The 13,291-nt window shown below is 49.8% G+C and overlaps 1 protein-coding gene across 2 annotated transcripts in view; it reads right to left on the bottom strand.

The window, feature by feature from the left end:
- Positions 1-177: 177 nt before the first annotated feature.
- The window catches only part of Actl6b (actin-like 6B), a 17,280-nt gene continuing 4,166 nt past the window's right edge, over positions 178-13,291 (bottom strand). The window contains exons 5-14 of one of the 2 annotated variants that reach the window (XM_013031768.1): positions 8,750-8,847; positions 6,191-6,285; positions 6,011-6,117; positions 5,088-5,177; positions 4,561-4,622; positions 4,315-4,429; positions 4,125-4,205; positions 3,925-4,020; positions 3,333-3,419; positions 178-284 (exon numbers count right to left, since the gene is read on the bottom strand). In XM_013031768.1, the coding sequence (XP_012887222.1) occupies positions 204-284; positions 3,333-3,419; positions 3,925-4,020; positions 4,125-4,205; positions 4,315-4,429; positions 4,561-4,622; positions 5,088-5,177; positions 6,011-6,117; positions 6,191-6,285; positions 8,750-8,847 (912 nt within the window). In that variant the 3' untranslated portion in view covers positions 178-203. Of the gene's footprint in view, positions 285-3,332; positions 3,437-3,924; positions 4,021-4,124; positions 4,206-4,314; positions 4,430-4,560; positions 4,623-5,087; positions 5,178-6,010; positions 6,118-6,190; positions 6,286-8,749; positions 8,848-13,291 lie in introns of both variants that reach the window. The other variant, XR_001175642.1, reaches the window with a different exon arrangement.

Below are 13,291 nucleotides of genomic sequence, written 5' to 3'. Positions count from 1 at the left end.
CAAACTTTTCTTAAAACTTTTTTTTACTTCTTTTAACTCAGAAACATCACAATCTAAGAGGAGCAGAGAAGAAGAGGGGGCCGGGAGGGGGTGGAGGGCTTCGATCTGCGATCGCGGGGGGCTGGGGGGGCTGGGTGGTCCCGTGTGGCCTCCTTCCTGCCCCCGCTGGCGGCGGTGGGGCGAGGTGGGCAAAGGGAGTGCCCTCAGGGGCACTTCCGCTCCACGCACTGCTTCCCGCCCTCCTCGTACTCCTGCTTGGAGATCCACATCTGCTGGAAAGTGCCCTGGGCGGAGGGGGAGATGGTGGGGGGGCTGGGCAGGGGGTGGTCAGCCTCCCTACCCCCCTCCTGGCCCAGCTCCCTCCAGAGAGGCCCGCCCCTCCTCCCTTGTCTGCCCCTTTGCTCCCTATTCAGAGGGTGAACGACTTCTGTCTGTCTGTCAGTCAGAGTCACTCAGTGAACCAGCAACTGTTCCTTTGGGTCAGGAGCTGTGGGCACCAGTCTGTGGCCCTGACACACACCTCACCCCGCCCCTCCTCGAGCCCCCTCATGCTGAAACCTTCAGGTGGGAGGAGGTGGCCGGCTCTTGCCTTGGGCATAAGTGTACTGGGACTTGGACTCAGGGTCTCATCCTGTCTTTTGGCTTTTTTCACTCAAGGCTGGTTGCTCTACCACTTGAACCACAGCTCCATTTCAGAATTTTGGTGAGGGGGCTGGGAATGTGGCTCAGTGGTAGAGTGCTTGCCTAGCATGCATGAAGCCCTCGGTTTGATTCCTCAGTACCACATACACAGAAAAAGCCAGAAGAGGCACTGAGGCTCAACTGGTAGATTGCTAGCCTTGAGCAAAAGAAGCTCAGGAACAGTGCCCAAGCCCTGAATTCAAGCCCAGGAATGACCAACAAACAAAAAACAAAAATTTTGGTGGTTAATTGGAGATAAAAGTCTCACAGATTTGTCAACCCAGATCCAATAAAAAAGTGTGTGTGTGTGTGTGTGTGTGTTTGCAATGCTGGGATTTGAACTCAGGGCCTCAGGTTGGTAGTTTACCACGAACTATGCCTTCAGCCTTGCTTTTTTCGCTAGCTATTTTTGGAGATATAGTCTCAAAAACCTTTTTTTCTGCCTAGGATGGAATCAAACCAAAATCCTACTACTGTCAGCCTCTGATGTAGTTAAGACTGCAAGCAAGAGCCACCAGACCCTGGCAGTTGTGTTGTTTTTGTTTTGTTTTAGTAAGTTCTTCCTTCCTTCCTTCCTTCCTCCCTTCCTTTCTTTCTTTCTTTCTTTTTGGTGGGACATGGGGCTTGGATTCAGGGTCTGGGTGCTGTCCCTGAGCTCAAGACTAGTGCCCTACCACTTTAAGGCACAGCACCATTTTCTGTTTTTGGAGATCAGAGTCTCACAATGACTTTTTAGCCTGGGCTGGCTTCAAACTGTGATCCCTAGGTCTCAGCCTCCTGAGTATCTAGGATTACAGGTGTGAGCCACTGGTCCCTGGCCCAAACTCTTGCTAATAATCCCAGCTGGCCTTGAACTAAGGCTCAGCTCTTAAGTGCTGGGATTGCAGGCACATGCTACCATGCTTGGCTTATTTAACTAAACAGTTTATATCAATCACACATTGAAATGGTAATAAATGGTTTGGTCTATATTAGATTAAATAAACTATATTTTTGAAATTTTTGATACACTTCCAGGCAGGAAGATAACAAATTGCAAGCCAGCCTGGTCTATGAACTAAATCTCAAAAACAACAAACAAAACTCCCAAGACAGAAGTGGCATTGTAGCTTAAAATGGTAGAGCACTAGCCTTGAGCACAAAAGCTCAGGGACAGTGCCAGGCCCTAGGTTCAAGCCCCACAACTGAGGGGAAGGGGGAGGGAGACACTGATGGCTCACACCTGTCATCCTAGCTACTCAGGAGGCTGAGATCTGAGGATTGTGGCTCAAAGCCAGCTAGGCAGAAAAGTCTATGAGATTCTAATATCCAATTAACAACCAGAAAAACCAGAAGTGGGGGTGTGGCTCAAAGTGGTAGAGCACTAGCCTTAAGCAAAAGAGGTCAGGGACAGCATCCAGGCCCGGGAGTTCAAGCCTCATGACTAAAAACAAAACAAAACAAAACAAAAATCCTCCCAAGACAAAACAGTTGGAGGTGTGGCTCAAACGGTAGAGCAGCTGCCTAGGAAGCGCAAGGTGTTGAGTTCAAACCCCAGTACTTCCAACAGCCTTCCAACTAGTGCAGCCTTGCACTAGTTCCTCCTTAATCTTATCCTTGACCCTGGCTCTCTCTTACCTCTTTGTATAAGCAGTGTCCATGTTCTGTCCATGAGCCTTACTGACAACCTCCGCCACCCAGTCAGAGGCCACAGCACCCCTGTCCCTTCTATTTGGCCCCCTCAATCCACGCACAACTGCAGCCTCCATGAGCCTCCTGCATCCTAGAATTCACAATTCACTGTACCTCTTCGGGTCCCGCCTACCTATCCTTACACTCACCTTCTTTTCTTTTTTTTGGGGGGTCCGGTGGTGGGGCCTGAACTCTGGGCCTGGACGCTGTACCTCAGCTCTTCAGCTCAAGGCTAGTGCTCTACCACTTGAGCCACAGTGCCACTTCTTGCCTTTTTTTGCTTATGTGGTACTCAGGAATTGAACCCAGGCCTTCATGTATGCTAGGCAAGCACTCTACCACTAAGCCACATTCCTACCTCCTCCTTTAGTTTTTTGGCTTAAGGCCGGGCGCTCTACCACTTGAGCTACAGCTGTACTTCCTTCCAGCTTTTTGGTAGCCAATTGGAGATAAGAAGCTCATGGACTTTCCTGCCTGTGCTGGCTTCAAACCTAGATCCACAGATCTGAGCTTCCAGAGTCCCTAGGATAACAAGCATGAACTCCCAGTGGCCAGCTTGCTTCCTGAATTCTTATTCTTCTCAGCCTGTGCTCCTGCCAAGCTGGAGTGAATGATTTCTGCACTCTTCTTGGTGACTTCCTGTTTAATTGTTCCCTGGCCAATCACATGACTGCTTTGTTCCTGACCTCCAGGGTATCCCCTCTGCTCACTGAAGATTGTGGATGCCTTTCCACAACCTCAGCCAGACCCATCTCTCCAGCTTCCTATTCTAAGCTTGGTGTCCTGATAGAAAACTTCCTAATTGTCCTTTCTCAAAAATGTTGGATGAACAAATGGATAGACGGATGGATGGACTGATGGATAGACAAATAGACAGATGAATGGATGGATGGCTGGCTGGATGAGGAATCAGGCAAGGTGCAGAGCTCTCTGGTTCTCCCCGTTCCTCATGATCAGAGGCCCTGTCCTTTTCTTCTTACCAGTGAGGCCAAGATGGAGCCCCCAATCCAGGGACTGAACTTGCGCTCCATGGTGCTGTTGCTGGCGATGAGCTTCAGTCTCATGCTCTGGAGGAAGAAAGAGACTGAGAGTGGAAGGCATTGAGGCTCTGGGAGGCGGGGACTCAGGAGGTAGGGGAAAGGCACAGTGTAGGAGACTGGGTAATTCTATTTGGGGAAGGCAAAAGAACTTTATATTATTATTATTAATTATTTTCCTGGCAGTACTGAGGATTGGACTCAGAGCTCTATGCTTGCTAGGCCATGACTCCAGCCTTTCCACTTTAGTTAATTTCCTGATAGGGTCTGGCTTTATGCCCTGGCTAGCCTGGACTTTAGTCCTCCTGTTTATACTTCCCTCTGTCCCTACACTCAGCCTTTGTTGGAGATAGGATCGCTTCTATTTCTTTTTGCCTCCTTTGGCTTTGACTCTTGATCCTCCCATATCTGCTTCCCAAGAGAGCTAGGATTCCAAGCTTGAGCTACAAGCCTGTTGGCTGGAAGGACTTAGTCTTGTGGATAAACCAGAATTAATATCCAGGGTTCTGAGTTGGGGGTGCAGGGGCCTGCCTACCGGTGGGGTCTTCTGGGAAAGTTCTCGATTGAGCCTGTCAGTGAAGCCCTGGAGCAGCGTATTTCCACCGGTGACAATGACACTGCCGTACAGGCCCTGAGAGCCAGGAAGGGCCAGTGAGTCCATGGGAAATGACCTTTCCCAAGCCCTCCCCACTTCTCCTGGGCTTCTTAGTCCCCCCCTCAGCCTCAGGCCCTCACCGGGCGAATGTCGATGTCACACATGCCGATGCTGGTGGTTACCACGTGGCCTACGCCTAACATGGTGTTCCCAGACAGTCCCTGTGGACAAAGGAGACCTGACTCCCGGCTCCCCACAATCCTTCCCACCCCCACGTGGACCTCAAGATCCAGGGACTCCAGCCAACCAGCAGCCACCATCCAGCCAAACCTTGACGTTGGAAGGGTCAAAGAGGCCCTCCGGGATGCGCAGGCGCTCGGCACCATAGTCTGTGTTGTAGCCATTGGGCATCTCGTAGTGCACAGTGGGCATCTGTGCAGCCACTCTGCCAGGGGAAGGAGCCACGCTCTGCCTGGGGCGCTCACAGAGAGCTGCTGGGCAGGCAGGTACCCCAGGTCCCCCCTGAGCCCCAGCACCTGCCCTCCCTCCCACCTCTCAGGACCCAACCCCACTCACTGTTCATCATAGGGTGAGTCTGAGACCTGGAGCACCGAGGCCTGGAAGTCCTGGATCACCTCCTGAGAGCCAAGAGGGGGGAAAGGCTAGCTGCTGCAGCCTCTTCCTCCTCCTCCTCTCCTCCTCCTCCTTCTCCTCCTCTTCCTCTTCCTCCTCCTCCTCTTCTCCTCCTCCTCCTCCCCTTTGTTCTCCTCCCCCCCCTCCTTTTTTCCCCCTCTTCTTTTGCAAATGTACTACCACTAGAGCCACACTCCCAGTCCTTTTCTGCTTTACTTTTCAGAGTTTTTAATCCTTTTGCTCAGGGCCAGCTTCAGCCCATGATCTTCCCATTCTCCACCTCCTGGCGTAGCTGGCATTAACAGGCATGCAGCAGTACAGCTGGCTCACTTGCTTTTCGGCCTCTCTCTCTGAGCACCCTAACCCCACCTTACCTTCCTCCAGGGACTGGGTCTCTCCCCCTCCTTATGGCAGAGGAGCAGGAGCTTGGGGAGGGAAACGGTTAGGAGGAATCCCCATCAGAGCCTTACATTGCACATGTAGTTATGCCAGGACTTCGAGACTTGGGGTAACTTCTCCTTCTTCTTCCAGTTTGGAGGTGCTCCCTCTCGGACAGGTTCCTGTGGGGGCACGGGGGGCTACCTGAGCGCACCGGAGCAGCACTGGGGCGCAGGTGTGCGTTGTTGCCTGGAGGGATAGGAGGGTCTGCCTGTGCCCAGGTGTGCCACAAGCACCACAGACACCGGTGTGCACAGAGGTCACAATCAGAAAGGCAAGGGCCCATGGCAAAGGCCTTTTTCCTGTTCTTCCCAGAGTAGACCTCAGCACACATTGTCTTTTTTTTTTCTTCTTCTTCTTCTTTTCCTTTTTTGGTACTAGTCCTGGGGCTTAAACTCAGGGCCTTAGGTTCTCACTTGGTTTTTTTCACTCAAGACTGGCATTCTACCATTTGAGCCACAACCCCACTTTTCCACTTATAGCTGTTTTTTTGTTTGTTTTTGCTGGTGAACTGCCTATTAAGCATAAGGCTCTGAGTTCAAGCCCTAGCATTTCATGGACTTTCCTCCCCTGCGCTGACCTCAAATCTTCATCCTCAGATCTCAGCCTCCTAAGTAGCTAGGATTCCAGGAGTGAGCACCAACAGCTGGCTCGCAATGCCATTTCTCCCTCACATTGTCATTCTAGTCGTGGGAAAGGGAGCTTCTGTCTTGGGTTCTGGGTCACACCACTCAGGTGACAGAGTCAGACCATGAACCTAAGGTTAGTGGACCCCAGAACCCGCCACACTGACCTTCACGATCTGACGCCAGCTGACAGACTGCATGACCTGGGCCTTGTTCTTCATCTTGTCTTGATAAGGAACTTTACTTACAATAATCACTCTGCCCTGGCATGGCTCCATGGGCCCATGAGAAGTGGGGCGGGCATGTGGGTCTGCACTGGGGATACCCACCTTGGCTGCAATCATGTATGGAGGGATGATGTCAATGGCCATCTCCTGAAAGAGCTCCCGGCACTGCATAGAGATGAAGTCCCCTGCGAGGGGCGATTTGACGATGCCTGAAAGTGGAGGCAGTGTCCAGGTCTGGCCTTCCTGAGCCCCCTTCCCACTCCACTTTTCCCAAGGCCCTACCCTGCTGCAGGACATAGCCATCGTGCACGGGGATGGCCGTGGTGTGCGTGGCCCCGCTGTCCAGCACAAGCCCCGTGGAACGTCCATTTGCAAAGCTGGTGTGGGATGGGTCAAAGAGATGGTGGCAGCCATGGAGGGGGCTGGGCCCCGGGTCTAGTTGGGCCCCCGTCTGCTCTCCCTGGGTCTTCTCACCCCAGTCTGCAAATCTATGTCCTGAGTCCCTTTACCCCCTTGTAAATCACTTCTCTCCCCACTAACCCTTCTTCCTCGTCCTCTTGTTCTTCTCCTCTTCCTCCTCCCCCTCCTCCTCTTCTTTTTCTTCTCCTCCTCTCTTCCTCCCCTCCTCCTCTTCCTCCTCCCCTCCTCCTCCTCTTCCTTCCCCTCCCTCCTCTTCTTCCTCCTTCTCCTCCTCCTTCTTCTCCTTTTTCCCAGTTCTGGGCTTGAACTCAGGGTCTAGGCACTGAGCTCACCATTTGAGCCACAGCCTCACTTCTGACTTTTGGGTGATTCATTGGAGATGAAAGTCTCAGGGACTTTCCTGGCCAGGGTTGAAACTGAAGATCCTCACATCTCAGCCTCCTGAGTAGCTAGGATTACAGGGGTGAGCCACTGGTGCCCAGCCCCTAGTCTCTCTTTATTTATTTATTTCTTTAATAACTTCTATTAGTGGGCTGGGAAGGTGGCTCAGTGGTAGAGCACTTGCCTTACATGCTCAAGGCCCTGGGTTCGATTCCTCAGCACCACGTAAGAAAAAAGCCGGAAGTGGTGCTGTGGCTCAAGTGGTAGAGTGCTAGCCTTGAGCTGAAGAGCTGAGGGACAGCACCCAGGCCCAGAGTTCAGGCCCCACGACCGGACCCCAAAAAAAAAATAACTTCTATTAGTAAGAGTTGAGTGGTTTTTTGTTTTTCTTTTTTTGGTCGCTTGTGGGGCCTGAACTCTGGGCCTGAGCACTGTCCCTCAGCTCTTCAGCTCAAGGCTATTGCTCTACCACTCGAGCCACTGCATCACTTCTGGATTTTTCTGCTTATGTGGTGCTGAGGAATAGAATCCAGGGCCTCATGCATGCAAGGCAAGCACTCTACCACTGAGCCACCTTCCCAGCCCTTCTCTTTATTTTTATTATTATTATTTTTTTTTGGCCTGGTCATGGGCCTGAACTCTGGGCCTGGGCGCTTTCCCTCAGCTCTTCAGCTCAAGGCTAGCACTCTACCACTTGAGCCACAGTGCCACTTCTGGCTTTTTTTCTTTTTTGCTTATGTGGTGCTGAGGAATTGAACCCAGGGCCTCATGCATGCAAGGCAAGTGCTCTACCACTGAGCCAACTTTCCAGCCCCTTCTCTTTATTCTTGATTCTGTGTTTTACAGATTCCCTGACTTAGAGTTCTTGTCAACCTCCACCCCCATCCCCGCCATGCATGCCCAGCACAGAATTCAGTGCAAAGCAGATCCTGAATTAGAAAGCAATGCTGAACCAGGTGCCAGTGGCTCATGCCCGTAATCCTATCTACTCAGGAGGCTGAGATCTGAGGATCAAGGTTCAAAGCCAGTCTGGGGAAGAAAGTCTGAGAGATTTCTTATCTCCAATGAACCCCCAGAAAACCAGAAATGGAGCTGTGTCTCAAAGTGGTAGAGCACAAGTCTTGAGTGATTAAGCTGAGGGACAGCACCCAGGCCCTGAGTCCAAGCCCTACAACTCACACACACAAACACATACACACACAGAGCAATATTGAGCCATGTGTGTTGCCTCCCAACTATTCTGGAAGCAAAGATAAGGACAGAGGTTCAAGGTCAGCCTGGGAAAAAAGTTAGCAGAGACCCTCATATCACCCAGCAATACAGGTATAGTGGTACCTAACCTGTGGTCTCAGGAGACTCATAGTCAAAGGCTGGCCTCAGACAAAAATGGGAGACTAAAGTGAAAAATGGCTCAAGCATCTGCCTCTCAACCATAATAAGGCCCTGAATTTAAATCCTAGTACCATCAAATATTTAAAATAAAAATTTTAAAAAAGCAATGGAAGCTGGGCATCGGTGCTCACTCCTGTAATCATAGCTGTGAGGAGGCTGAGATCTGAGGATCACGGTTCAAAGCCTGTCTGGCAGGAAAGTCCGTGAGACTCTTATCTCCAATTAAACACCAGAAAACTGGAAGTGGCACTGTGGCTCAAGTGGTAGAGCACTTGCCTTGAGCTGAAGAGCTCAGGGACAGTGCCCAGGCCCAGAGTTCAAGCCCCACGACCAACAAAAAAAGAAAGAAAGAAAGAAAAGGCTGTCACTGTCAGGAGGAAAGGCCACAGGGTGAATGGTTAGCTCTCCCTCTTCCTCAGGCCAGCCCCAGGCTCTGCTGTCTCCTTGCCTTCCAGCTCTCCCTGCTCTATCTGATGCAGTGAATAAAAAAGCACTACTGGCCTGGGACCTGTCCATATTCCAGCCCCTCAGCCCCTGTGCTAGTGGGGTTAGGGAAGGACACTGATTTCCAGAGAATCAGGTCCCGCACCCCACTCGGTCCTCCACCCCACTCCTCCACCCAGGTGGAGCAGCTCAAGGTGAGGATACGCCGTGAGCACAGCTGTCTTGCATAAAAAGAAGGCAGGAATGTTGTATTGCTCGAACATCAACTCCGTCAACTTCTCCCTCTTGGCCCGAGTGTTCCACTGCAGAGAGAGTGCAGGAGGAGAGAATCAGGATGCAGAGGCCCAGCCCTGGCATGTATCTGTGTCTGTGTACACTTACACAATACTCCCATGTATGCACAGACACACACACACACCATAGACAGACATACACACTTCCATAAGGCACAAGCACACGTTTACCAACACACATAGGCACATGCACAAACATACATGTAGGTGCACACATGCTCATACATACATGCCCAAATATACACATACTTTTGTGCATGCATGTAAACATACCCCTCACACACAGATACACACATTCCCATGTGCAAACACCCTTGTGCTGAAACACACTCGCACACATATAACTTGTACTGGGGGACAGAATCAGGCTCTTTGACTCACACATAATATGAAAACGCCAAAGAATTTTAAAGAGCCAGGTATGGGGCTGGGAAGGTGGCTCAGTGGTAGAGTGCTTGCCTTGCATGCATGAGGCCCTAGATTCAATTCCTCAGCACCACATAAGCAAAAAGAAAAAAGCCGGAAGTGGTGCTGGGCTCAAGTGGTAGAGTGCTAGCCTTGAGCTGAAGAGCTGAGGGACAGCGCCCAGGCCCAGAGTTCAGGCCCCACGACCAGACCCCCCCCCCAAAAAAAAAGAGCCAGGCATGGTGGCTCACGCCTGTAATCCTAGCTACTCCAGTGGCTGAGATCTGAGGATTGGAGTTTGAAGCCAGCCCAGGTAGGAAAGTCCAGGAATTCTTCTTTCTTTTTTTTTTTTGGGGTCCGGTCATGGGGCCTGAACTCTGGGCCTGGGTGCTGTCCCTCAGCTCTTCAGCTCATGGCTAGCACTCTACCATTTGAGCCACAGCGCCACTTCCGGCTTTTTTCTTTTAGCTTATGTGGTGCTGAGGAATCCAACCCAGGGCCTCAGGCATGCAAGGCAAGCAATTCTTATTTCTAATTAGCCATCAAAAAACTAAAAGTAGAGCTGTGTCTCAAGTAGTAGAGCAGTAGCTTTTGAGCACAGAAACTCAAAGACAGCAGCCAGGCCCTAAATTCAAACCCCTAGCTCTTTGGGTAGGTGGAGATTGAGATAGCAGTTTGAAGTTAAAAAGTTAACAAGACCCCCAGAGAACCAATGAACCACAAATGATGGCTTACACCTGGAACCCCAGCTATTTGGAGGTATAAGTAGGAGGATCACCATCTGAAGTCAGTCAGGTACAAAAAAATGTAAGACCGTAGCTGAGAAATAACTAAAACAAAAGCAGCTATGGGGGCTGGGAATGTGGCTTAGCGGTAGAGTGCTTGCCTAGCATGCATGAGACCCTGGGTTCTATTCCCCAGTATCACATATACAGAAAAAGCCAGAAGTGGTGCTGCGGCTCAAATGGTAGAGTGCTGGCCTTGAGCAAAAGAAGCTCAGGGACAGTGCTAAGCCCTTAGTTCAAATCCTAGGACTAGAAAAAACAGCTGTGGGCATTGTTCAAGTGGTAAAGCACCTGCCTAGCAAGTACAAGGCCAAGGCCTTGAGTTCAAACCCTGCTTGTGCTGAGAGAGAGAAATATAAACAAAAGCCAACAAACACACAAAGAAATATTAATCAAATATTGTCAACCCTTAAGGAAAGGCAAACCAAAAGCATAGCGAGTGGTTTTAATCACTAAAAAAAAAACAGAAAATAACGAGTGTTAACAAGGATGTGGAGAATTGGAATGTCAGCACATTGCTGGTGCAATTATAAAATGGTTCAATAACCACACACACGCACACACACACACACACACACACACACAGAAATGCCAGCAATTCTGCTCCTAGTTACAGACCCAAAGGAATGGAAAACCATCAAACAAATCCTTTACACAAATATTCATAGCATAAACTATTCAGACTGGCTAAAAGCTAGGAGTTATCCAAATGTCCATCAGAGAATGAACCAATAAATACATTGTGGTGTGTCTATGCAATGGACTATAACACAGCCATGATAAGGGATAATGGTGATCACAAACTACAAAAACATACTAAATGAGCCGGGAGCCAGTGGCTCACACCTGAAATCCTAGCTACTCCAGAGGCTGAGATCTGAGGATGGAGGTTCAAAGCCAGCCCTGGCAGGAAAGGCTGTGAAACTCATATCTCCAATAAATCACCAGAAAACCAAAAGTGGTGCTGTAGCTCAAGTGGTAGAGTGCTAGGTTTGAGCTGAAGAGCTGAGAGACAGCACTCAAGCCCAGAGTTCAAGCCCCATAACTGACAAAAAAAAATAAAAAGCGAAATGACAGAACATAGACATAGGACTATGAAGGGGAGGCTTCAATGCCATCACACAGAAAGAAAACAAAGAAAAGAGAACAAAGGCACAAAAGGCCATAAATGGTGTAATTCTATCTACGTGAGAGATCCAGAAGAAATACATCCGTAGAGACAGAAAGCAGAGTGATGATTGGGAAGAGCTGAAAAAAGGGAGTGACTACTTAAGAGAAAAGCAAGTCACTGCTTAGGAGAAATGACTTTCCCTAGGGGTGATGAAAAGGTTTGGCTGGATAGACATAAAGCCTGAGCACTGGGAATGATTTAAGAGTCACGGAATTGTTAACTTTAAAAAGGTTAGGGGCTGGGAAGGTGGCTCAGTGGTAGAGCGCTTGCCTTGCATGCATGAGGCCCTGGCTTTGATTCCTCAGCACCACATAAGCAGAAAAAGCTGGAAGTGGCACTGTGACTCAAGTGGTAGAGCGCTTGCCTTGAGCTAAAGAGTTGAGGGACAGTGCCCAGGCCCAGAGTTCAAGCCCCACGACCGACAAAGAAAAAGTCAGTTTTGCTGGTCGCCGGTGGCTCATACCTGTAATCCTAACTACTCAGGAGGCTGGGATCTGAGGATCAGGGTTCAAAGCCAGCCTAGGCAGGATAATCTGTGAGACTCTTATCTCCAATGAATCACCAGAAAACCAGAAGCGGTGCTGTGGCTCAAGTGGTAGAGCGCTAGCCTTGAGCTAAAGAGCTGAGAGACAGGGGCTGGGAAGGTGGTTCAGTGGTAGAGCGCTTGCCTTGCATGCTCAAGGCCCTGGGTTCAATTCCTCAGCACCACATAAGAAAAAAGCCGGAAGTGGGGCTGTGGCTCAAGTGGTAGAGCGCTAGCCTTGAGCTGAAGAGTGAAGGGACAGCACCCAGGCCCAGAGTTCAGGCCCCACGACCGGACCCCCCCCAAAAAAAAAAAAACCTTGTGAAAGAGCTGAGAGACAGCACCCAAAGCCCAGAGCTCAAGCCCCACCATCACCACCACCAACAAAAAAGATCAGTTTTAACCAGTAGCTGGTGGTCACACCTGTAATCCTAACTATTAGGAGACTGAGATCTGAGGACTATGGTTCAAAGCCAGTCCAGTCAGGAAAGTCTGTGAGAACCTTATCTCCAACTAACTACCAAAAAACTAGAAGTGGAGGTGTGGTTTAAGTGATAGAATGCCTGCCTAGCCCTTTACTCCAAGGGGGTCCAATACAGGTAACAGGACTTCCACTTCAGGGGCTGTAGAGGGGGACTAGACTTCTCCGGAGATAAGAAGCTCTTAGGACCACAGCTGCTTGCCTAGGTTGAGATTTAGCATAGCAAAGTAGAATAGGTCAATGGATTCTTTTTTTTTTTTTGCCAGTCGTGGGGCCTGAACTCTGGGCCTGGGCGCTGTCCCTCAGCTCTTCAGCTCAAGACTAGCGCTCTGCCACTTGAGTCACAGCACCACTTCTGGCTTTTTCTGCTTATGTGGTGCTGAGTAATTGAACCCAGGGCCTCATGCAGGCAAGGCAAGCGCTCTACCACTGAGCCACCTTCCCAGCCCTGGTCAATGGATTCTTGATAAATTTCTTCAGGAAGGTGAAATCAGTAGAATAGTTATCATAATTAACATCCCGAAGAAATATGTAGACCAGTGATGGAAAACTTAGCTCCACATTAATAAGTAGATAGTAGAAAACGAAGCAAAATAAAAATCAAGCTGGGCACCTGTGGCTCATGCCTGTAATCCTTGCTACTCAGGAGGTTGAGATCTGAGGATCATGGTTCCAAGCTAGCCCAGGCAGGAAAGTTCCTGAGACTCTTATCTCTAATTAACCACTAAAAACTGCAAGTGGAGCTGTGGCTCAAGTGATAGAACACCATCCTTGAGCAAAAAAGCTCAGGGGTAGCACCCAGGCTCTGAGTTCAATCTCTACGACCAGCACAAAAAAAGAAAGTAGTCAGAAGACACCATGTTGAAAATGAACTAAACAGGACTGGGAGAGTAGAATGCTTGGCTTCCATGCATGAGTCCCTAGGTTTGATTCCTCAGCACTAAATAAACAGAAAAAGCCAGATGTGGCCTTTTGTCTCAAGTGGTAGAGCGCTAGCCTTGAGCTGAAGAGCTGAGGGACAGTGCCCAGGCCCAGAGTTCAAGCCTCAAAACTGACAAAAAAGAAGAAAGAAAGAAATATAGAAAGAG

This window comes from Dipodomys ordii, unplaced genomic scaffold (genome assembly GCF_000151885.1).
Source record: "Dipodomys ordii isolate 6190 unplaced genomic scaffold, Dord_2.0 Scaffold143, whole genome shotgun sequence".
Classification (NCBI taxonomy): domain Eukaryota; kingdom Metazoa; phylum Chordata; class Mammalia; order Rodentia; family Heteromyidae; genus Dipodomys; species Dipodomys ordii.
Note: the sequence above shows the minus strand (reverse complement) of the source record. Positions and strands in the feature narration are given on the sequence as shown.